We start from the raw sequence: 24,795 nt of genomic DNA on the forward strand, positions 1-24,795 counted from the left end.
GCAGCCGATAGAGACGGAGCCCTGCCGTTCTGCACACGTCAAGAAGCAGGTGCCCTGTGGTCAGGTTGGCCGCCCAGTGTTTCTCTTGAACACTAGAAAAGGCAGTCTTTCTACTCACGAGAGTGAGAGAGTGTGACAGAACATGGGAGGGAGACGTCAGACAGACCCAGGTTCCAGACCTGGCTCTGTGCAGCCGAGGGGAAGTCATGCGGCTGCTCTGTGCCTCAGTCTCCCCATACGGAAAGTTCGTGTGATGATGAGGCCTCGCTGACCAAGGCAGCAAGGCCCGGAGAAGCAGCTTTTGGCACAGATGCACATTTGCTCCTAGGAAACATCCAGTCCAGGGCCTTCTTTGTGCAGAAGGGAGCAGAGGCCCTGAGGGGAGGGGCAGGCCAAGGTCATTCAGAAAGCTGGTGTCCCTGGTCCATGTGGGGGGACCTCCCTGGGGCCCAGACTTCCTGTTTATCTAGTTCATTTTTAAAACTCGGTCTAGATTTACTTCTCTTTGTACGGGCTCTGGCGTAAATTCTGCCAGGGCTCGGGTGCTGGCTTTTCTTCCGTTAGCTGTGTGCCCGTGAATGGGTGATGACCTCTGCTGGTCTTGGCTTCCCCATTGGTAAAATGGGGTCACGAGGCCTGCAAGGTGGTGAGCAGGGCTGAGATCCCGGTGTGCACAACACCTGCGCGTGCGCGGCCCGGCTGCGGTGCTTTCGTGTGGTGTCCTCCGCCAACCCGCAGTCTTTTTTGGGATTTGCTACTGTCAGAGGATTTGGGTCCTCTTGGGCCCACTGAGTGGGGGTGGGGAGCCAGTTCTGCCCTGAGAGCAACTCCCCTGTCCCGCCGCTGCTGGGTGCTCAGGCCCCGGGCAGCCCTGGCCTGACGCCGTGTCCTGCCAGCTCCTTCCTGGGCTCCTGTCTTGCTGCGGGGACAGTGGGAATTGTGGGGCCTCCCCGGCTGGCCTCGCTGGCTGCCTTTGTTCAAAGCTCTGGCCACATTCTTGTCACTGGTGCCAGTGCCAGGGCCTGACTCCAGATGGCCTCTGCAGGTGGGGCTGGGCGCGGCCTCCAGGCCCTGCTTTCCAGGATTGGCCCAAGGCGAGCACTCTGTGGCTGTGGCTGCAAGGCCCACGGCTTCTCATGAGGGTCTCGGGTCAGCTGCACGGGCCCAGAAGCGGCTGAGACCGCGGCCCCCCTCCCACCACTGGCCGTGTGCCCTCAAGAGCCCCCTATACTACACCCTTAGTCTCTGTTCCTCCGTTCTAAATGGCGGGGGATCGGTGCTCCGCAACAGGTGGTTGGGAGGGTGCTTTGGTCTACACCTCCAGTGCAGCCAGGTCCCTGAATGTGTGTCTGTGCTGGTGTCTGAATGAGCCCCCGTGGGAGGTTGGTCACCCGCTCCACCCACCCAGGACTTCCCCAGGCCCCAGATCCCAGGGCTGGCCAGCTCCAGGCCCTTCTCTGTGTCCAAGTGTGTTTTCCAGACTGGCCCATCCCCCCGCATGGCCACTGTAGCTAACTGCTGGGTCACCTCTACTGCCCCTGCCCCTGCCCCGGCATTTTGCACTGAGTCAGAGTTCCCCTTTGTTGCTCCCACAGAGGGTGAGCTGAGTTCATCCAGGGCAGGGCTGCCCCAGCTGGTCCGGGCCTCAGTATGTGTCTGTTGGTGGAATGAGTGAGGTGCTAGACAGTTGGAATAGAGAAAAAAGCCTGGTCTTTGGGGACTCATGTTCAAATCCTAGCTCTGCCCCAACGAGTCCTGTTACCTTGGGCCAGTTACTTAACCTTTCTGAACCTCAGCAGTGAGAATTAAGGGAGATCAGAGAGGGCTGGTGGCTTCCCGACAGAACTCCGAGGCAATGGAGGGGCCTCGAGGTGACGGGAGCCTGGCGGGGTGGGGGGCAGCCCTCTGTGGCTGTTTTCCAGCACTCGCAGGGACCTGAAGGCTTTACCTGAGAGCAGGCTCCCTGTCCTGGGGAGTTAGTGTGGCATTTGATCCCTTGACCTGCATTATTTCAGTTTCTGTACATGTCAACCAGAGGTAAGAGCAGTAGCCTTGCAGGATGGCGGGGGGGAGGGGAGTTGGAGGGGATAAAGGGCTCCTCCTACCCTGCCCCTCCCCGTCTAGGGGAGGGGTGTTCTCCCCAGCACCTCTCCTCCCTGCATCTGTCTGCTGAGAATCATAGTGCTAGAGGCCCTACTCTCAGAGTGTCTAGGGCTCTGCCTCCTGCCTGCCTGGGGTCACCATCAGCTCCTTCAGTGTCTCCCTTGCCCCTCACATCCTCTCCAGTCCTTCCTAATATGTCAGTGGGTCTGAACAGGGGTGGGGGTGGGGGGCACATTTGTCCCACAGGAGCCATTTGGCAAGGTCTGGGGACATTTTTGATCAGTGAAACTGGGGACATTTTTGATCAGTGCCAGTACCACTGGCAGCTAGTGGGTGGAGGTCAGGGATGCTGTGAACCATCCTACAATGCACAGGAGGCCCCACAACAAAGAATCACGCGGCCCCAGATGTCAGTAGTTCGGAGGCTGAGAATCCCTGTAATAAGGCATGCGTACCTGGCCCGTGGAGTCTCAGGCTCACGGCCAAGATTTTAGCTTGGCATTTGAGACCCTTCTGATCTCTCCTCGCTCACGTCTTCCACAGTCCTCTTCAGTTACCTCAAGCTCTAGCTGCACCAAACCGCTCAGAGTTCACTGCACCCCACTCCCGTCGGACCTTTGCACGTGCTGTGACCTCTGGCACGGTCCTGCTCACGCCTCTGAGCCCGTGCCGCCTTTCCTACCACTGGCCTGCCCAGGGTTAGGACACTGGGCTCATGTCTGAAGCCCAGGGGCCCATCCTTACCAAACGCAACTTCCGCTGAGCACTTACCTACGTGCCAGGCACTCTTCTTCTAAGCCTGTTGCCATTGCAAAACCACCTCTCCCACGCCACGTCCTCACTGCCCTCCAGAAACGTGTATGCCCCCCCCCCCCGTGACGAGTGTTGATATGCCAGAAACAGTTTACAGTTTGCAAAGTACTTTTTCTCCAGTTGCTCACTGGATCTGCTAATCTATTTCCTTTTTAATTTTAATTGTATTTTATGGGGCTCAAAACTGAAAACACACAAAACCAAAAAGCGAAACACAAGAACACGCTGAGTGAAAGCAGCCAGTCGCAAGGGATCACATATTGTATGATTCCATTTAAACGAAACGTCCAGAACAGGCAAACCCATTGAGACGGAGAGTGGATGAGTGGTTGCGTGGAGCTGGGGTTTGGGGGAGATGTGGAGCAAATACTGAAGGGTCCTGGCATTTGGAGACGGTGAAAATATTCTAAAGTTGATTGTGGTGTGGGTTGCATAGCCTTGTGAATATCCTAAAAACCACTGAACCGTGCACTTCAAAGAAGTGATTGTGTAGTATGGGAATTATATCCCAACAGAGGCGTCGGGTAAAAGTGGCAGCGCATAACCTAGGATCCAGCGCGGTGTCGTCCCCCCTGGGCTAGGGGTCGCCGTAGCCCTGCCCGGCCCTCGCTGGTTTCTCGGGCTTCTTTCCCATGTTTTCTTATGTAGATACAGCCAAACACAGATCCAATTATTTCCCCCATCTTTTTATTTTTTCAAACTGGAAAGAGCATAAAATACATACTGTTCTGTACTTTGCTTTTTCACTTCCTGTATCTTTGAGATTTTTCCACTTCTGCACAGAGAGCGCTTCCTCATTCTTTTTCCATTGTATTCCGTGTTATTGATGGGCCATTCTTTATTTAACCAGGCCCCAGAATGATGGACAACTGGGCCGTGTCCAAGTTTTGCTGTTGCCAACAGCCCACAGTGAACCGCCTCATCCAGGCCTTTTTTGCACTCACGAGGGTGTCGCGTGTACCCCCCGAACTGGGAGCCGGGTTTCTCAGTTCACACCGGGGCCACTTGGGGCGCGGTGCCCACTGCCCCGCAGCCCTGCCGCCGGACAGCACAGGCGTCTTACCGCGGGGCTCCGCCAGTCACAGGAGGGGGTGCTCTTTGAGGACCATTTGCGTTTCTCTTACAAGGAGGTTGAGCATCTTTTCATACGGGTACGCCATTTTTATATCAGCGATTTCTTTCTCATGACGTGTCTTTTCGGATCCTTTACCCTGTTTCCTTTGAGCCTTTGGTCTTTTTCCTGCTGACGCGTAGGAGCTCGGTAACATATTAGTGCCGTCAGCCGCTTGCCGCTGGTAAGTTACGGGGATATTTCTTGGGACTTGTTTTGCTGGTGCTTTGGCCATGGAGAAGGGATTCCCTTTTTGGATGGAACGGACACATTTTTTTTTTTTAATGGTCTTTGGATTTTAAATCAGGGATAAAAAGCCTTGCCTATCCCAGAGGTGTAAGGCAATTTTCTCTTTTCTTAGATCTCATTGTTTTCTTTTTATTAAGTGTTGAGTAGATACAAAAGAAGACATACAACAAACAGGCACCCTCCCTCTCCCTTCCCCGCAGAGGAGGATGTGCCTGTCACCTTATAGGCCCCTGTCACCCCATCGTGCCCGCCCCCCCCCCCGCTTTCCCCTCACAGAGGGAACCACCATCTGACAGTTGAAATTGTTCCCTCGCATTAAAGAGTTTTGTTACATTTGTATCTCTAGACTTAACCCTGTTCAGCATTGAGTGTTTTCAACTGTGCCTGCATTCTCCTGTCTTCCTCTCTTTGAACGAGGGTGAAATTCACATAACACGATGAACCATTTTCAAAATACACAATTCAGTGGCATTTGGTACATTCCCAATGTTGTGCAACCACCATTCTTATCTAGTTCAAAGCATTTTCATCACCCCGAAAGAAAACCCCGTACCCATTAAGTAGGCACGCCATCTCCCCCCCACCCCCACCCCGGCAACCACCAGTCTACTTCCGGACTCTACAGATTTACCTCTTCTGGACATTTCCGAGGGTGGAATCCTGCGACATTTGTGCTTGGTGTCTGGCTTGTTCACGTAGCACGTTTGTAAGGTTCATCGATGTTGTCTCATGTGTCAGTCCTTCATTCCTTCCTGTGGCTGAATAACGTCCCGCCGTGTGGAGAAATGTGTTCAGTTTCTCCGCACAGCCCGTTGCTGGGCACTGGCTTGTCTTCGCCTTGAGTTCTCGTGAGTGATGTGGCTCCTGGCTCTCTCGTCCTGAGCGTTAAGATGCTGGGAGCTGCCCGCCGGGCGCGTGGAGCCGAGATGTGTTCCTTTGCCCTGCCCTGTGGCCTTCCTCTCTCCGATCGCATCGCAGCTTAGCCGTTCTGATGTTGGACGTTCAGGTGGTTGGGAGTTGTTATGTTCTTGTCCTCCTGGAGCTCTCATGTTTCTGAGCGGCAGATACTCAGGAGTGGACTTGCTTGGACAAGGGTTAGTGCGTGGTCAGCTCTACTGGGTGAATGCCAACCTGGTTTTCAAAGCGGCTCTGCTGGGGCGCTTGGCTGGCTTGGGGTTCTGAGTTCGAGCCCCACATTGGATGTGGAGATTAGTTAATAACAGCAACAACAACAAGGGCAAAGCAGCTATGCTAACTTGTACCCCACGTTTTTCTTTTTTCCACGCAAACTTTTGCTTCACTTGGGGTTTCTCCTGGTGTGTGTGGGGTGACCTCTGGTGTCTTTTCTCTGATGGCTAGCCAGTTGTTCCAAGGGCGCTTACGGCAGAGCCTCACCTGTTCCCCTGACTTGAGACGCAGGCTTTCTCCCGTCCTGGCTTCTTCCGGGGCTGGTGTCTGCCCCTGGATCTTCCGCTGTTTCAGGCACTGCCGCTGCAGTTACGCCTGGCCTCTGTCTCTCGGTCTGGCCCCCGGCCTCTAGCTCAGTATCGGAGCTGGGGAAACTGAGGCAAGGCACAGTTTGAATTTGAGTCTTTCTTGGGACTTCTTGAGGTAGAACCTTGCCCCGCTCCCTTCTCTCCTCCTCAGCCTGACATCCACTGACCTCACTCCTCTCCAGCTTGGTGGCTCCCACTCTCCTGGATACAATTCCTTTCACGTGATCTGTGAGCCCTCTGCAGCCCATCCCAATTCCTTCACGTCTGGCCTTCTCGCTGCACCAGCCTGTGACTCCGTGAGATGTCCGCAGTTGCTCCTGGCCTTCCCCTCGCACATGCTGCTCTTCCCCCTCTCCCCTGCCGCCCAGGCTGGGCCGGGTGTCCGCTCTGCCCACAGCCCTTCCATTTCCCTTGGATGCAGTGCTGGGCCCTTTGCCGCCTTTCTGGCCTCCCCCAAGGGGTGCTGAGCTGCTCAGGGGCAGACACCCAAGTTGGCCCTGGCTGAGGGTGACCCAGGTCCCTTGTGCCCCTCCTCCGCCCTGGCAGGTGCCAACATTGCGTCTGGTGAAGAAGTTGCCATCAAGCTCGAGTGTGTGAAGACGAAGCACCCGCAGCTGCACATCGAGAGCAAGTTCTACAAGATGATGCAGGGAGGAGGTGAGGGCTGGGCGGGGCCCGGGGGCGGAGCCTGAGGAGCTAGGGTGGGGTGTGCGTGCATGCGTGCCTGGGGGGCCCACCCTGACACCCACATCTCTGGTCCTCAGTGGGAATCCCATCCATCAAGTGGTGCGGAGCCGAGGGGGACTACAATGTGATGGTCATGGAGCTGCTGGGGCCCAGCCTCGAGGACCTCTTCAACTTCTGCTCGCGCAAGTTCAGCCTCAAGACGGTGCTGCTCCTGGCCGACCAGATGGTGAGTCCCCGCCTACGCTCCCCAGCCAGGGGCCCTGCCGGGCTTGCGGCTTGGCTTGCGGCTTCCCTTCCGACCTCTGTTTCCCCACCGGGCACAGGGTACTAGCCCTGCCTCCTGCCTCTGGAGGATGCCACAGCAGGGGGCAGTGACAGGGACATAGGACAGGCTTGGTTCCTGGACCATTGGGTGTAGAATAGGGGGGGGTTTAAATGCAGATCTCCAGGCCTCCTGGGGTAGGACCGGGACTCTGCCCTCGGGTGATTCTAAAGCCAGTGATCACACAGACCTGGGTCGCACCCCAGTGGGGTGTGTCTAGGTAATCGCTAAGCCTCTGTGAGCGTCCGCTGCCTCAGACGGGAGTCTCCGCTTTGCTGGGCTGTTGTGGAGTCGAGCGGGACACCATGCAGTGCCTGGATCGGAGCAGATGCGTGCCCACTGATAAGCAATCCTTAGATCCTGAAGCCCTTTACAAGCTCAGGGCAGGAAACGTTTTTAAAAATAGAAAAGCGTAGGATTTTGGACCCGGAATGATACATGAGCTCCTGTTGGTAGGCAGGGGTCTGGGTCTGCGGCTGGCCCGCGGAGGTCTGCACACGCCTGCGGTTTTGGGCTAAATGTGTGTGTGCAGAGGGGCATTGTCAGATTCTCCCAGGTCATGACGCTCGGTAGGAAATACTGGGCCAAGCCAAACGAGGCTGTTGGTTTTCAGAAGCCTGGGACCCAGAGACAGGACTGACTTGCCAGGGGACGTATCTTGGGCATACACGTTAAGTTTCTGACATAATGGGTCAAGGAAGGGTCTGTGTGTCTGCTTGACTTTGGTGTCCTTTGTAAGCTAGGGGACAAATCCTGTCTTTTGTCCTCCCATCTCTGTCACCCCACCTGAGTTGAGGCTTCACTGGTGCCCCTCCCTCTCCTCCCTTCCCCCACAGTCTGGCTGCCAGAAGAGCCTCTGAAATGCCTGTCTAACTCCGGCTCCTCAAGTCCGATGAGTAGAGCCAAGCAGCAAAGGCTTCCTTGTGGGCCTAGATGCCTTTCTGGGCTTCATTTCTGGATCTTGCCATTAGCTCTCCTAGCTTACTCTCTCTCTCTCTCCCTGTCTCGCAGCAACCTCAGTGAGCTCCTCTTTCAGAATTCCTGTCTGTGTCACTTCCTCCAGGAAGCCTTCTCCAACCTGTCCCCTGAAATCATCTCACATAGTTGCAGAGACACAACGTTCTCCCTTACCCAGGGCAGGGACCACGGATGTGTGTTCTCCGTCCCTACCGCCCCAGCCGTCAGGCCCCAGTCCAGGGCCTGGCCCCGAAGGCTTGGTGAAAGCCTCTCCCTGGACCGCTTGCTGAATGACGTGCTGTCCCCTCCCCCAGATCAGCCGCATCGAGTACATCCACTCCAAGAACTTCATACACCGGGACGTCAAACCGGACAACTTCCTCATGGGGCTGGGGAAGAAGGGCAACCTGGTGTACATCATCGACTTCGGCCTGGCCAAGAAGTACCGCGACGCCCGCACGCACCAGCACATCCCCTACCGGGAAAACAAGAACTTGACTGGCACTGCCCGCTACGCCTCCATCAACACCCACCTGGGCATCGGTGAGTGTGTGAGGCCTGGGAGCCACGTGCACCCGTGGGCTAGCGGGCCAGGCCCTGGCTTCCTGCAGCTGGGTGTATGCCCGAGCTGGGCATGGCAGGCCCCTTCACGTGCCTGACTTCATCCGCCCAGCAGCCTGGTAGAGTGGGGGGGACAGTCCCCTTTTCATTGTGTGGGGGGCGTGGGCTCACAGGCGCAGCACGGCTGCTTTGGGTTGTGCGGCTTGGCAGGTACCAGAGTCCGATTTGACCCCGGCCCTCTCTGAGGCCACCCTTGTGCCCTGTGCCCCGAGGGGGCTGGCAAGGAGGCACCACCATGCCTGCTGTATAGCTGTCGAAGGAGCTGGAGAAACTAGGCCCAGACAGTAGGAGAAGCTGGGCCCCGGGCCTTTTCCTGTGGAAGGGTTGCTGTAACCTCTGTCTGTTCATGTTGGAGTTGTAGCTAGCCGGCGTGCGGGGCCGTGGGCTGAGGGGGTGGGGGCGGTGCCCCTCAGCTGAGGAGCGGGCCCTGGAGGAGGGGGGACCTGGCCTCAGTTGGCCAGGAGCTCCAGTGGACCCTGCCCCTCACCCTGTCCCCGACTCCGTGCAGAGCAAAGCCGTCGAGACGACCTGGAGAGTCTGGGCTACGTTCTCATGTACTTCAACCTGGGCTCCCTGCCCTGGCAGGGCCTCAAAGCGGCCACCAAGCGCCAGAAGTACGAGCGCATCAGTGAGAAGAAGATGTCGACGCCCATCGAGGTCCTCTGCAAAGGCTACCCCTGTGAGTAGCCCCGTGGGGGAGGCGGCTGGCCTGGGAACCCCTGAAGGCCTCTCGGAGGGGAAGACGAGGCCACACAGCCTGTGCTGGACCACCGCTGCCGCAGGCGTTAGTCACAGGCTGGCTGTCACTGCTCGGCCCCTCTCCCGCCTCATCTCACGAGGGCTTCGTATTAGGGGAAAAGCTAGTTCTTTCCCGCCCTGTGAGCCTCCTTTACCATCCACACAGGACAGGCCCGTTCTGACACTTCTGCTCACCACACGTGGGGGGGTTCCCCCCACCAAGCAATTCTCTGTGACACCCATTGGGTGTCCTGTAGCTTGACTCCATTTTGACATGGTCTGCCTGGAGATGGCAGGAGATCGCACAGGTTCGGGGTTCGATCCCACGAGACTCCCCCCACCCCCCACCCGATGCCGGTCACGAGACCCGCTTGCCACCTGTGCTCTGACCGGCTGGCTCTGAGGTTGCCATGCCCCCTCTTCAGCTGGGATGAATTTGCTAGAGCAGCTCATGGGACTCAGGGCAACTGACTTTGTACCACTTTATTCAAGGCTGTGATAAAGGGTGTGGATGAACAGCCAGATGAAGTCGGACATAGGGTGAGGTCTGGGGAGGGCGTGAGCCCGGGGGCTTCTGTCCCCTCCTGTACGGGGATGTGTTCACCAACCCGGAAGCTGTCCAAACCCCATACTGTTGGGATTTTTATGGAGGCTTCCTCGTGTAGACATAGCGATTACGAACTCCATTTCCAGCCCCTCTCCCTTCTAGAGAAGTGTCTGGAGGTAGGGCGCTGAAAATTGTAAGCTTCTAAGCATGGCTTGGTCTTTCTGGTGACCAGCCCCCACCCATCCCATTAGGAGCCCACCCAGAGTCGCCTCATCGGAACAAAAGATGCTCCTAGCACTCTTAGCACTTAGGGACTTACGAGGGTTCTGGGCGCTCCCGTGCCAGGAACGGGGGCAGAGACCAGTATGTACTTTCTGTTAGCCACGAGGGCTCTCCCCGCCCCTGCTTGCCAGAGGAGGGGATGGAAGTTTGCCTCCTGTGGCTTCGGTCACGGTGGGAATTCCCGCTGGGCCCTCGACTGTCCTTTGGATCTTATGACAGCTCTTGACCTGCCATCCGCATGCCCGGTCCCCAGAATGATTGGCAAGGGCAGGTAGAGCTGTGGCCTAAGGCCCTGCGGTGCCCCTTACTGCGAGGGGGCGCTTGCTCCCCGTTCCCAGCCCTCTGGGTCTAGTCGAGTCTTCAGGGCTCTGCTCACCGGCACGCGAGGGTTTTAGCGCCGTAAGGAGGACCGTCGTTCTGCTCTGTCGTCCTCTTGTCCTTTCCTAGATTGAAAGTGTTTGGAGGGACAGTGGTGAGGGTGGGTAGGACAACCCGGGGTACGGCGGGGAGTGGGGTGCCTGGGGAGCCTGGGCCTCATGGTGGCCTTTTCTATGACCTCTGCCAGCTGAGTTCTCCACATACCTCAACTTCTGTCGCTCGCTGCGGTTCGACGACAAGCCGGACTACTCGTACCTGCGCCAGCTCTTCCGCAACCTCTTCCACCGGCAGGGCTTCTCCTACGACTACGTCTTCGACTGGAACATGCTCAAATTCGTGAGTCACCTGGAGGCCAAGGCGGGCTTGGGGGACTGGACGGGGAAGGCCCCGACTCCCGAGGCCAAAGTGACCCTGTGGTGGGTGGGGCTCCCGAAACAGGGGGGCTATGAGCTGGACAGTGCAAGCGACCTCGCTGGGCTCCCAGAGTCCCCGCGGTCCCCCCACTGCAGCCTCATCTGTGGTGACCGCGCGTGCCGCTGCGGGCAGCGGGGCCCAGGCAGGGCACCACCTCCCGCCAGGCCCAGGAGGACCTGGCCGGGCCTTGAGTCCCTCCTAGGTGCCCTCGGCGGGGCGTGGATGGCACTGGCGGGCCCCCCGGCTGTCCTGATTGTCGCCTACACCACCCTGCTTTTGCTCTTCTGCACAACCCAGGCAGCTGCCTTCACCGTGGCCCCTCTGGCCAGCCTGGACCCGTTCATTGTGGTTTCTTTCTTCCTGGTCATGGGACCCTGGGTCTTGCTAGGCGGTTGCTCTGTCTCCCTCTTTTAAGGGTCTTGGGGGGGGGTGGGGAGAAGCGTCCGTCAGCAGTGCCCGGAGCTCCGGAATCTGTGAAATCGTGTGTCTTGTTTCACATCTCTTCTGGAAAAGGGGGCTTCCTCGAGCCAGGCTCAGCCCCGTGACAACGAAGCTATTGTGCTGCCCTGCCCCCACCCCTGTCCCTGTGCCGGGCCCACGTACTCGCCCTCATACTGGTAAGGACCCTCCGAGGCCTGGCCTTTCCAAGATTTACCACGTGGCTGGGCGAGCACAAGAGGCTGAGCCTCTGCTGTGCTCTCTGTCCCTTCCAGGTGCCCGGCGCCCCTGGGCACCCAGGGCCCTCCAGATAGGCTCATGGAGGAGGTGGAGGAGCTGCCCCCCCAAAACTACTGGCCTGTGGTCTGGACTCCGGGGCCCCAGTTCTGACGTCACCAGGTGTGTCTGAGCCCATCGGGGCCAGGCCTGAGGAGATGTCCCTTGGCGTGGTGGGGTGCAGTGGACAGGGAGTGGCGAAGGCCCTGCCGTGAGATTCTTGGGGATGAATCAGCTGTCTGATGAACCGAGCCTGAAGGAGGGATCATGTTCACTGCCCTGGAGGGCCTGGCGGGGATGGGCGCCGGGAGCAGCCGCAGCAGGACCCCGACGGTGGCCTCTGTATTGAACCTGAACTCATTAAACGCCCCCACCTGTACCGCGCTTCGTGCTGGTGGGCCTCTCCTTTCGTGGCGGATGCCAGACGCTCAGGCCCTGGGGGCTTGTTCTCCTGGACGCGGGGGGTGGGGGGGGAGCAGCGCGTAGGCTTGCGCCCATCTTCTCTCTGGGTCTCAGGCGGGGACCTGGTACTGTTCCCTAAGGAGTTCGACAGAGGTTGGGCGGAGAACCGCGGCCCCACGGGCCGGGAGACTCGAGGGGTGGGGGTGGGCGATGGGCAGCGGGGCACCTTTCACCCCAGACCTTCCAGCTGGGAGTGTGGCCGAGGGCCAGGGGCCAGCTCCTCTCGCCAAAGAGCATTTGTGGCTCAAGGCATCTGGACACTGGGCACTCACTCCTCCGTGTAGGAAGTCATTCCGGGGTCGGCTTCGGGGACGGGCTCGGCCCTTCCTGTCAGTGTAGCTCCAAGAACGGGTTTTACGTTGTCGAGCTTGGGCCACGCAGTATGGTAGCCACTGGCTACGTGTGGCTGCTTCTTCGTTAAAATTAATCAAAGCTGAAGATGTGGTTCCTCAGTCGCGTTTGCTGCACTTCACGTTGTCAGGCGCCCGCGTGGCTGGGTAGTGGCTGCCATACCAACAGGCAGACGTGACCACTTCCGTCCCCACGGGAAGCTCCCTGGGACAGTGCTCTAGACGGCTCCTCCCAGAACCGCTCATGGGACCGTCCAGCTGACAAGATCTCCTCGCAAGCCAGGCCAGGAGCACCCTCCCCGCCATTACTGACACACCCCTTCCCGGGGTCCCCTTTGAGGCAGGCGCTAGAGTCAGAAGCTGAGTAGAGGTACCAACAGCCTTATTCTGCACCGATCTCTGCCTCGAGGGGCTGGACTGGATCACGGGGCGCCTTTGACCCCAGCCCCACCACGGTGAGCTCCACCGTCTGTACCTGCCTGTTGGCGAAGCACCTGCAGACGTGCGACGGGGACTTTCCACGCCGTCACCCCACGGCCAGGCCCCCAGTGCCAGCACCTACCTACGGACTGGACCCCAGGCTGCGCACCAAGGGCTACGGACCCCTGTGGGAAGGATCCCGCCCTTGACTAAGAGTATCTCTCCTCGAAGTGGCCACCCCATTCAGCATCAGGGCCCCGGCATCCCTGGATCCCCGGAGCCTGGGACGGTGCCCGCAGCACACGGAGCCGCTGTGTTCCGAGGTCCAACCAGCAGGCCAGGAGGAAACTCGGTGTAGCCAAGGACAGGGGTCCGCACAACAGGGCCGGATGCTTGTGTGACTTTGATGTTGACCTTTTGTGTTTTCTGTGGGCAAATAAAAGCCAAGAAACCTCCCCGGTGTGCATTTCTTGAGGCGTCACTGGTTGAATGGAAACGTGGAGAGTGGCTTCTCCTGCTCTGGGGCTGGCCTTGACCCGAGCCTGCTGGAGTCACCAGGGGCAGGGGCTCCAGCCCTCTGTGCAGTCGCTCGCCCCAGGGCTGTAACGCTCTGAGCGGACCCCTTGGCTTCACTGGCCTCATTGGCCCAGGCCGGGGAGGAGCTCGTCCCTGCCTGGCCCGCAGGTCCCCTGAGCCCAGCTGCAGCTCTCACCGCAGGCCTGCTCTGCTTTTAGCTGAGCCGCTGCTCTCTGCTGTCCTATCACCGAGTGAGCCTGGGGCCGGGGGAGTGGGTAGAGACCGGAGTCAGGAGCTAGAACCCTGGTGGTTCCAGGCCTGCCTGGACAGGCTTGTGGGTGGGAGGGCTGGGGATGTGCGTCCCTCCTAAGTCCTCTGGGGGTACAGGGTAGGATTGGGTGGCAGAGGCCAGGATTCAAACCCTGGCTCCGCCCCGAGCTGTGTGACCCCACACAGGTCATGAGGGCTCCTTGGGCCTCAATTCCTCACTGGCATTTAGGGATCATTCTGATCCCCAGCCCCTATCTCCTGGAGTTGCATAAAGTCAAGGGGCACCCCCAGCCCTCATTTCCCAAGGACAGCAGGGCTTTCTCGGCGAGGTCCCTGGGAGAGACGGGGCTGCAGCAGCCTGCATCCCGTGGCCCGTGAACAGGTCCCCCACTCAGCCTGCAGCTCTCTCCTCCACAGATGCGGCCCCCCTCATGCCAGCCCCCTGCCCTTCCCTGTGGACGACCCCAGGACCAACTAGGTAATGCGGCTGGGTGCCGCTCCCACGTCGTGCTCCTCTCTCTGAGCCTTTCTCCTTTCCTCCTGCGCTGGGGTGGCAGCGGCTGGAGGGCAGGCCCTGGGGGCTCACGGAACCCTTCGGCCCCAGCCTGCCTGGTGGGCCTCTCTTTCCTCCACTGGGCATCTACCCCATTCTTCCTCGAGCTCGCCCTGAGCTCCTGTCTTGTCCCAGGGCCGGCAGCATCTGTGCGAGCCCCGGGGCCTCCCCCACAGCACCTGCCAGAAGTCATTGCAGGTCCAGGGACGGGGAAAGAACAGCCTTTGACAAGCTCCCCTGGCCGGCGCCCTGGTTCAAACGCTGGCCCTGCCTTTAGCCTTGTTCCTCTTTCTCTGGGGCTCTGAACACTTGCCCTGCTTGTTTGGAAATGTGGAGGGGCCGAGCGCTTTGGAACACGGTAGGGGCCAGGCTGGGAGGGCCAAGGAGTGCCCTTGGTCGTTTCGGGGCATTAGCCCTCCCAGCTCTGCCTCAGCCCCATGAGACCAGGGCAGAGTGACCTTGCCCTGCTCCTCAGACCCAGCTTCCTCCTTCCTCCCGTTGGTTGTGTCGCTTTGTTTCTCTGTACTGTGTGATGGGGAGTCATTTCCAGGCCTCTCGGGCTTCCTGCCTCGTGGGGAGGAGGTTGGACCAGAGGGTTTCTAAGCTGCATCTTCCCCGGGCGCCCACACGGCCTCCTTGCCTGTGCTCTGCCCTACGGGAGCGCTGAATCTCAGAGCACCCTGACCTCGCGGGCCTGACCGGGTCTCATCTCGTCCCCACAGGGTGCAGCCCGGAACCCCGAGGACGTGGACCGGGAGCGGCGAGAACACGAGCGCGAGGAGAGGATGGGACAGCTCCGGGGGTCCGCGACCCGGGCCCTGCCCCCTGGCCCGCCCACGGGGGCCACCGCCAACCGGCTGCGCAGTGCCGCCGAGCCTGTGACTTCCACCCCAGCCTCCCGCATCCAGCAAGCTGGTGAGCGGGGCCCGTGGGCCGTGGTCTGGGCCCGAGGGGGGCCGGGGCAGCCGGGGACCTGGACGCTGAGGGCGGCCTCCCCCGCCTCTCGCCCTCCAGGCAGTACCTCTCCCAGAGCGATCTCACGAGTCGACAGAGAGAGGAAGGTGAGCATGAGGTTGCACAGGGGTGCGCCCGCCAACGTCTCATCCTCCGACCTCGCTGGGCGGCAAGAGGTCTCCCGGATTTCCGCCTCCCAGGTGAGCGGCCCTCACTCCGCCCTGCTGTGCCTCACCTCCGGGCCAGGCCGCGGCCTGGAGGGCGTCGGGCTCGCTCTGTTCCCACCTCTCTGATAACCTTGGAGCAGCCCCTTCTGTTGAGCAGGGATTGGCTTCATTTCATCTCCCGCGGTTGGCTTAGCCCCCGTGAGCAAAGTAGAAACTGAGGCCCAGCAAGTGGTAGAGATGGGACCCTGCCTTCACGACCAGGCCCCAACCCGGGTGGGCAGAGGGGAGCTCACAGAGGAGGGGCTCGTGGTCCCCTCCGTCAGGAGGTTCCCCTCGGGTCCCGGTCGGCTGAGGGTGGAGAGTTGGGCAGATTCTGCCGGCAGTCTCACTTGGGACCCCGTTTAGACTGGGCAAGTTGGGAAGGGGGAGTCTGTGGTCGCCCAGGAAACGTGTCCTGGCAGAGGCGGGCAGGAGACCGGCTTTGGTCCTTTTGCCTCCGGTGGCTGAGCCTCAGGACGGGCCTCGAGTGGGAGTCTGGTGGCCCCGATGTGCGTGTGGCCCAGAGCAGCTCCGTCCTAGGGTCATTGAGGTCACACCCCCTTCCCTTGGCTCCAGGGGCGGTGGGGGCGGGCGCGGAGCTCCGCGGTGGGGAGAGACTGGCCAGACTGCCATCATTAGCGGCTTATGCCCTCTGTACCTCTCCTCCCAAAGACAAGCGTGCCATTTGACCATCTCGGCAAGTGAGGAGGAGCCGCCATCGGACCAGTATTTGCTTAGGTGAGTGAGTCAGCGTCTGCTGCAGACGCAGCCCAGCCAGGTCTAGAAACACCCATGGCCCCGGGGGGGAGATGAGTGGATGTTGTGGAGTCGTGGGGGGAGTGGCAGCCCCCCCCCCCCCCCCCCCCCCCGCGCCAAATCAACAGCTCTTGAGAGAATTTACCTCAGAGCTGCTTGGCTCAGCCCAGTCCTCGCCAGCTCATTTCTGCTGGAAAAACTCTTCCCCTGCCCTCAGGCCGGTCCTCCATCCTCTGCCCACCCCCCTTGCCTGAAAATAGTCTGCAGAATCAGTTCTTAGCAGAGAGGATCCCAGGGCCCACACCCCGTCCTCCCCCAGGCCTTTAGTCCTGCCTCAGGGCTGTTGAACAGGTCCTGCAAAGCACTGGGAAGAGGGTCCTGTACGTAGGAGTTGGTCTGCTGTAAAAGAAGGCCCTTGGTGGCCTCCACGAGCCCTCTGGCCAGCAGGAACCTCGATGGGACTCCCATGGCTGGGACTCCCGGGGCCAGATGTGGGCCTGAGGCTTGGGGAAGGGGAGGTGGTGGAGGTTTGGGGGGGGGGTTGTGGGGGGAGATGTCTGAGCTTCCTGGGGCATATGTGCATGGCAGGGGGCTTCGCCATCTTGGCCTCACCCCAGGACATCCTGAGCTGAGGTGCTTTGCAGAAATTCATTCCACAGATAGAGCTGGGACGGGAACCAGGGCTTGCCTTCGCCGGCTCTCAGGTCCGGGAACCAGTCCTTCCACGGCAGCGTGGGGCGTGTGGCTCACCGAGAGGATGAGGAGGGAGAGAGATGTTGTTCTTCCCAGGAGACTGGAGCGCCCACTAAGTCCCCGGAGAGGGAGCAGCTCAAAGCCTCGGGACAGGAGTGTGGGGACTGCAGGTGGTCTGGCGGATGGGCGGCCAGAGGCAGACATGCACCTGATCTGTCTTCTCTCCCCCTTCTAGTGTCTTCACTGTATTTTCTTTTAAAAAACAACAACAACAAAAAGATGGGGGAAAAAACCACTCAAAAGAACAAAAAGAAAAAAAAACCCAGCATAAAACCGACGATGGATTTTCTTTTTTTTTTCTTTTTCTTTTTTTTCTTCTTTTTTTTTTTTTTTTTTTCGCCAATGGCAAGAAGATGGGATGCCTTCAGCACAGAGGATTCTTGTCCCTACGAGTTTTCCCACTGTCCACAACCTTCAGGCTGCCAAATGCTTCCCAGACACTGAGCTACACATGCGAGATGCCACGGCCCCGCCCCAGCCAACACCGACACCGGCCGGCCGGGAGGGGCTGTCTCTGTGTTGGACATGCAGCTGGTCAGGTGCCATCAAGAGGCGGCCTGAGGAGCCGGGGAACGGTGTGGTTGGTCGGGGGCAGATCCCACTGGGTGCTGTTGAGCCTTGGACCCCAGGAGACAGGCACAGCCCCCCTACTGCCCCGCAATGACTGTGGCCGAATCTCTGTGTCGGGCTGCTTCCAGGGTCCCCTGAACATCTGGGTCTCTTCTTTGTCTCTCCAAGAAGACTTTGAGGAATGGGTGGTGAGGTGGTGGGGGCTGAGATTCCTTGTGTGCGTGTGTGTCTGTATCTGTGGTAGCTCCCAGGACAGCAGGTGCCCTGCCCCACCTGCCAGGCGGACTTTCGGTTCTCATCCTCCTAACAAGGACACGGGGGTAGGCAGTGACTTCCGTGGCCCTCCAGAAGGGCCCAGACGGTCCTTGCCACTACCGACCCCTGAGACTGCCAGCAGCCTGTGGCAGCCCCATCTCCTTTCCCTGGTCTTAGGGCAGAATCCGTGGAGACCACTTCCAGAAAGCATCTGGCTCCTGGGTTATAAATTAATTCTCCGGTCCTGACACTCAGCTGGTGCCCCACCCTCCCCGGTTTAGGCCTCTCTCTCGAGGAGGAGCCTGGGGTCAGGGCTGGGCACTGATTTATCTACCCCTCCTAGTTAACACCCATTTTTACTTTATTTTTATTTGTTTCTCCGTGTGTGTATTTCCTAATTTATTTACCTCTTTTTCCCCTTTTTTCTTTTTCTTTTTTTTTTTAATTAAAGAGCAAAGCTTTTTATTACTTTGTAATTTAAAAAACTGAAAAAAAAATACTGAAGAACTTTGGGGGGAATTTTGTACTTTTTTCCTGTGTAAATATTGGACTTTTTTGAGCTTTATTGTGGTTGTTAATTTGAAGTAATAAAGTAGAAAAGGATAAAGTGACATGGGCAGTCGTTGGTCCACCTCTTTGCTCTGGGAGTTTCTGCCCAAGCAGACCTGGGAGAGGGTGTGGTGGGGTGAATTGGGGGTGACTCGGCCAGTGATTGGTGTTAATCTCCCAGCCTTCAGATGGGGAAACAGTGCACAAGTAAAATGACTTGTCCAAGGTCACACAGCTATTTTCTCTGGCAGCAGAACCGGGATTCGAACCCCGCCATTGACCAGGGAGCCCTGTGAGTGAGGGTCCTGGAGTCGGGTTCTGGTGCCAACTGTGCCACCAGGGGCTGTGGGTGCTTCCTTCAGTCCGCCCTTGATAAAGGAGCAGCCCTCAGCCTTGCCTGCCTTTGTCTCGCCGGCTTAAAGAAGAATTTGTCAGTTTATCCAACACCGTTTACATTTCAACTTCTCATTAACCCAAGAGCCACTGTTTGCCACAACCAACCCGCAAGACAAGAGCAAAGCCACCTGACTCATCAGTCGGCCTGGAGAGAGGGCAAGGGCTCGGAGAGGTTCGCCAGGGGGCATTTTGAAGTCCTGGGTGTAGCTCAAACCCCCAGAACGAAGGTCCCTTCTGTGCTGGCATTCGAAGACCCTGTGACCCCATAGCCTGGCTCAGGCCCGGGGAAGGGTCCTGCTGGCCCTCCGCGTAAGGCTCAGGCAAAGCGGGTCCTTATTCACAACCATCACAGGTGGGGGTGGGTTGTTACTCAAAGCCAAGAAATACCAGAAGGCCCGATGGTACACGCCATGCACTGGAGCTGACCACAGGAAAGCCCGTCGGAGAATTAGTGACCCCCCAGCTCTCCATGCCCTCCCCTCAGCACCTTTTAGGCAACATACCTGACATCAAACCATAAGTGTGGTGTTACCAACTCCAGGCCTGGAGGGAGAATACAAGGGGAGCTCATTTTTTTTTTTAAGATTTTATTTATTTATGTGAGAGAGAGCCAACGAGAGAGGGAGCACAGCAGGGGGAGTGGGAGAGGAAGAAGCAGGCTCCCAGCGGAGGAGCCCGATGTGGGACTCGATCCCGGACCACCGGGATCACGCCCTGAGCCGAAGGCAGACGCCCAACGACTGCGCTAGCCAGGCGCCCCGCTCTTTTTTTTTGGAAAATCTTTATGTGTAATCTTTTGCAGCAAAGACCTCAGTAGCTAGTAACGCTAATGTGTTCTGTGCTGTATTAAAATTCCAATTTTAATATTACTACTAAATGTATACCTATGGAGTAAAGAAGTGTTTTTACAGTTTGGGGGGGTTATTGTCCTTGGAATACGCTGTCAGAGTACAGGGCCCAGAAGTAACTTGAAATTATTCGTTTCTCTGTGTGGTTATTGTACTGATTTTAATAGTGAGTTAGTGCTCTCCCCTCCCTCCAGCCCCCTCGTTTGCATTTTATTTTTTGGAGATGTTACATATACGAGAGTCAAGCTATATAAAAAGTTACAATCTGAGAATCACTCCTGTTCCTGGCCCCACCCCCGGCCCCTCCTACCCATGATCTTCGCTGGTTTCTGGTTCATTCTTCCTGTTTCTTATTTGGCAAGCTTATGTATATGGGAGTGGGTGGTGGCTGACAGTCTCTGAGGAAGTGACATTTAGCTGAGGCCAAAAGTGACCAGGATGTGTCAACCATGCAAACAGTTTATTTTTATTAAGTATGCCAAATAATCGCCCAGAAATTTTACCCAGACTGGAGGGGGCAAACATGCCACTTGGTGAATCATTTTCATTCATGCAACAAACAAACAGTGACTGGGCTAGTGTGGGTGCCAGGGATGCCAGGTGCTGGGCCGAGGCGGAGTGGTATGCAGGGGTGGAGGCAGGGAGGCCAGGGCTGGAGTCCAGAGGGCCAGCTTGGCTCCTGTGACCTTGGGCATTGTCTGGGTCCTGGTTTTCTCCTCTGTAAAATGGGGGTGATAATACTTGCTTCAGAGGGTGGTGGGATTAAATAAAACCACAGAACAATGTAAGGGTGAGGTCACTGAGGGCTCTCCACGTCGCACCTTGTTCCCAACCCTTTGCTCAGACCGATCCTATGAGATTGGTATATAATGATGCCCATTTTATAGATGAGGACATTGAGGCACATAGAAACCTGCCTAGCTTCATGGCCAATGCCTTTAATCCTCACTATACCCAGGCACTCGTAAATGCTCGGTAACAGTAACTATACTTTTCAAACATGAGATGTGACCTTGGCTTCCAGGGGCTCACAGCCTAGTCAGGGGAAAGAGACAGACTAGCCAATGGCTCATCCCGATCCAGAATCCGGTGTGAGATGTTCAGTGTGAACTAGAAACAATGGAGGGAGGGAATATGTCTGGGGTCATCAAGGACGGTGTTTGAAAGATACTTGACCCGAGCCTGGAAATGTGAGTAGCAGTTCGCTGGGGGACAAGGTGAGGGAGAGTCATTCCCAGCCGAGGGAATAGCCTGTGCAAAGGCCCACAGGTATGAAGTAGCTTGATATTCTAAGAGAATTCCAAGCACGGGGAGGGAGGGAAGAAGATGCAAACGGGCTGACACCGGAGGACACAGAGGTAATTGATTCCACAGAAGTGGGGATTCTTCGGAAGGCTGTTCTTACCTGAAGCAGCTCATTCTTTTCGGGAGAGGGAGAAGCAGGCTCCCCGCAGAGCAGGGAGCCCGATGCAGGGCTCCATCCCAGGACCCCTGGATCATGATCTGAGCCACAAGCAGATACCTCACCAGCTGAGCCACCCAGGCGCCCCAGCAGCTCATTCTTCTTGAGCCCTGGTTTTCTGCTCTGTAACGTGGGAGTCATCACGCGGTACAGAAGCCGTAATTCCCCACTAGCCCGACCACTTCAGTGACTACTCTTCCATCTGCCAGCACCTGCAATGTGCGAAGGGACTGACCAGGGGAGTGGGCCCAATGGACGTGAACTTGAAGAATGTGCATCTAGCAACAGCGGGCAGGGAGACTGGAGGATGGAGAAAGAAGGCAGGGAGAAGGGTTAGGGAGTCATGGTCACAACCCAGGCAGGAGGCTTCCAGAAGGCAAGGATGTCTGAACCGTTTCAGAACACGGTCTGTTCCAAGCCCGCTGAGAGAGAGGAGTTGAGGCTCTGGGGTTACCGGCCTGGGAACCCCGCAGAACCACGGAGCGAAAGCAAGTGACGGAGAGGTGCGTTCTGAGTTCCAAAGCAAGGGGAGGCGGCCAGGGGGGAGGGGCAGGGCTGGGGGCGGGGCATCAGGAAGGAGGGCACGGTCAGCGGACTCCAAAGAGCAGTGGCAGGGAGGGGTGAGGCTGCCAAATAAAGAGGTTCTGGCTGATCATTGCGTCCTAGTTCCTTTTTTAAAAAATTGGAATATAATTTAGAAAAATGCGCATATACTAAGTGTACAGCTCCATTGCTCCTCACCCGTTTCTATTCACCTGGGTAACCGCCACCTGATGAAGAGGTAGGGACTGGAGGTGCTCCAGCAAGCTCCCTCAAGCCCCTTCCCATCCAGTATTCCCCCACGCCCATGCATACACAGGGCACCGCTCTTCTAGAGTCTCTCAGCAGCTGACCTTCTGACTCTGGGGAACAAGAGCTGGAGCAGGGGGCGGGAGGAGGCAGTGCGCTCAGGAGCCTGACCCGAAGAGGAAGACCTGGGCCTGGGGCCCACTTGGGTGGGCAGGTGGGAGGAAGTGGTTTTGAGGGAAGAGGTGTGCAAGTATTTAGAGGCCAAAGAACCCTTGAGGAGGGGGACCAGTGCTGGCAGCAGCAGGTTGAGAGGAGCAGGGAGGGGAGGGGACACCAGGAGAACCTGGTCTGGGACAAAAGGAGGGGCAAGGCTTCCAGGGAACTCACTTCCCCTGCAAAAAAGTGCAAGCCCCTCGTGTTGCTGCGCTGCTCCCTCCTGGGCGGTGGCATCCCGGCTCCATTCCTACCTACAGTTAGCAGCCCCCCAACCCAGGGCATCCCAGGGAGAGTGGATCGGGGGACCCCTGCAGCCTGCTCCAGTGGGGGCCACCCCAGCAGAGCTCCAGCGAAGGGAAAAAGCCTTCTCCTCCGACATCCTCTCTCCCTCTGCCGCTCCCCCATCCAGGCTCTGGCATAGTTAGAGCTCAGAACTCCGAGCCCTGCGTCACGTCCTCCTTCCCGGAGCCTACCCCATGGGCGCCCACAGAAGCACGTCAGTCAGTCCAAGGGGTAAACACATTCCCAGCTCCAGCCTCACATGGCGATCCCGGGCACGTATGACTCTGGCTCAAGCCACACTTGTCTGGGGCCCTGCTGGCCGGTGAGGGAGGAGGTATCTGGTGGGCAGGATCCACGTTGCCCTGGGGACATCAGTCCCCCTCCCCTCCTCCTCCCTGCCAAATCTTCTTTCACCCTAGCCACAGACCAACAGCATCTCTCGATGGTCCCGACTGTGTGAGGCTGTGTCCCCGGCCTGCTGAGGGTCAGGAAGCTGCCCGGCAGGGCTTGCTTTCATCAAGGCCGGGCTGCCCCTGAGGGAGAGGCTGTGGGGGTGGCGGGCAGCCCAGCCAGCTGCGGGGGGTGAGCAGAGTGGAGGGCCCAGCCCTGGGGCTCAGGGAGGCTGCCCAGGGACCCCTGCAGGCCCCTGGGAGAATGGCATGGCAGGTAATTACACCTCCCGAGGCTTTTCATCCCAGCATCTTCAAAGCACCTATGATTAAGGTGCAGCCCCTTTGAAGTTGTCCCATCCGGAGTTACCCAGTCAGGCCTCTCGCTTCCTCCTCTCCTCCCTCTCATTAAAGCCTCTCTGAGGGGGGCGCCTGGGTGGCTCAATCCTTGGGCATCTGCCTTTGGCTCAGGGTGTGATCCTGGCGTTATCAGGGTGTGATCCTGGCGTTATGGGATCGAGCCCCACATCAGCCTCCTCCACTGGGAGCCTGCTTCTTCCTCTCCCACTCCCCCTGCGTGTGTTCCCTCTCTCTCTGGCTGTCTCTCTCTCTGTCAATTAAATAAATGGAATCTTTAAAAAAATAAAAAAATAAAAAATAAAGCCTCTCTGAGAAAACCCTGAACCCTGCTTCCCTAGCTCCCTGCCTGCCTCCCCACCCCCCCCAAGCCCCCACGTGCGGTGGACCTCCCTTTCCCGAAGGCAGCACTCCAGGATAGTTGTTGGCTGCAACCTGGGATTTTGTAGAGAATCTGAAACATGTTCCTAGGAACTCCAAGGAAATTGGCAGTAAATCCTTCTTTTGGGCCTGTTTGCATTTGCTTGTTTGTTCGTTTTGGCTAGATAAATTAGAAGTGAGACTTGGCCTCCCCTGCGTTAGAGGGACAGGTGTGTGTGTGTGTGCGTATGTGCGTGCGACTGAGAGATGGAAAAAGAAGCTTCTCTCCTGTGTCTCCAACTCAGGCTTTCTTCAAAGCAACCTGGAAACCATCACCAGCCACATTCCTGATTTATACACATACCCCCCAGGTGGCATCTCCAAGAAATGGCCTCGTTCTGCTGATGGCCACTGATGCCCACCCCACCCCCAACGTCACCACCACTACAGGAGAGGCTGTGCGAAGTCAGAAGCATTTTCTCTTGCTGCCTGATTTTCCTAGTCCCTGTGGGGGCTTGTATGGGTCCTGGGTTCATGTCACAAACATGTCCTCATCTGCCAGATGGCAGTCACTGCTGCTTGCTGATCTAATAAAGAGCTTTAGCACATTGCCTGCACATAGTAAATGCTCAGTAAATAATAGTCGAGCTGCCCGTGATGACGAGCTCACCAAAGCCAGCCCCGGTGTGTCAGGTTCTGGGAATGCGAAGATGATTAAGACCTTGTCCTTTTTTGCCTTCCATTTATAGGAGCAGTATTCTCCTGACTTCCAGAAATTTGCTATGCATTTTAGATCATACACACACACGCATGCATACCCCCCAGAAATATACACGCACATATCTATTTGCATAAATGAGACATCCAGTACTGAGATCGTTTCCCTGCCACTTAATAACATGTCCAGGGGAACTGATGTTTTATCAGGGACCCCAAAGGAGGGGCGGAACGGAAACGGGGTGGAGGTAGGAGTGGGGAGCATGTTCCAGTGATGCGAACCGCAGCGCCAACGCCCTGACTCCAGAGGAAAGATGGCTGCTGGAAATGGAATCGCTGATGGCAGTGTTTGAAGCAGGTTTGCTTAAGGAAACTCAGCCCAGTTTGAGCCTGTTTGTGTTTTCGTTCCAAACAGGAATCCCAGAAAGGGCCTTCTTACTGCTTATATTTGAAAACAACACACGGAGTGCTCCTAAGGTGCCAGGCCCTGTGCTCGCAGCCTTACTCGTGTTACCTCATTCCATCCTCACATTAGCCCTGAAAGGTGGGTACTGTTATTACCCCCCATTTTACAGATGAAGAAACTGAGAACCTAAACGATTTGCCCAAAGTCTTACAGCCTGTCCGTGGTGGAGCTGAGAGATTTGAACCAAGTGATCTGGCCACAGCACAGGCTAAAGGCCTCAGAAGAGCCACCGCTCCTGATGGCTCTGTCCTAGCTCCCTCCATGTCTGCCGTTGAAGTCACACTTCAGAACCCTGTCCTTTCTGGGTGACCCTGGGAGAGCCACTTCAACGTTCTGAGCTGCTGAACATCTGACGGTTCTTCCTCCCCAGCGCTCTCTCCTGGTTCTTCCGGACATTCCATATTCCTTAAGAGACTCACCCACCCGTCCCTCTCAATACTTTTGGTTCAGAAAGGGCTGACTCCACC

At 57.6% G+C, this 24,795-nt stretch overlaps 1 protein-coding gene across 6 annotated transcripts in view; it reads left to right on the forward strand.

Moving 5' to 3' along the window:
* Window positions 1-18,108, forward strand: part of CSNK1E (casein kinase 1 epsilon) — a 32,492-nt gene extending 14,384 nt beyond the window's left edge. For 4 of the 6 annotated variants that reach the window (XM_087868706.1, XM_087868705.1, XM_087868707.1 and 1 more), the window contains exons 3-12: window positions 6,319-6,429; window positions 6,537-6,685; window positions 8,053-8,281; window positions 8,868-9,038; window positions 10,492-10,640; window positions 13,868-13,928; window positions 14,726-14,918; window positions 15,018-15,157; window positions 15,836-15,901; window positions 16,848-18,108. In XM_087868706.1, the coding sequence (XP_087724832.1) occupies window positions 6,414-6,429; window positions 6,537-6,685; window positions 8,053-8,281; window positions 8,868-9,038; window positions 10,492-10,640; window positions 13,868-13,928; window positions 14,726-14,918; window positions 15,018-15,157; window positions 15,836-15,852 (1,125 nt within the window). In that variant the 5' untranslated portion in view covers window positions 6,319-6,413 and the 3' untranslated portion in view covers window positions 15,853-15,901; window positions 16,848-18,108. The other 2 variants (XM_087868703.1, XM_045779754.2) reach the window with 2 other exon arrangements.
* Window positions 18,109-24,795: the final 6,687 nt, after the last annotated feature.

The sequence above is a fragment of the Ursus americanus genome, chromosome 17, assembly GCF_024610735.1.
Source record: "Ursus americanus isolate L20-20 chromosome 17, mUrsAme1.1.p, whole genome shotgun sequence".
In the NCBI taxonomy this organism is placed as follows: Eukaryota; Metazoa; Chordata; class Mammalia; order Carnivora; family Ursidae; genus Ursus; species Ursus americanus.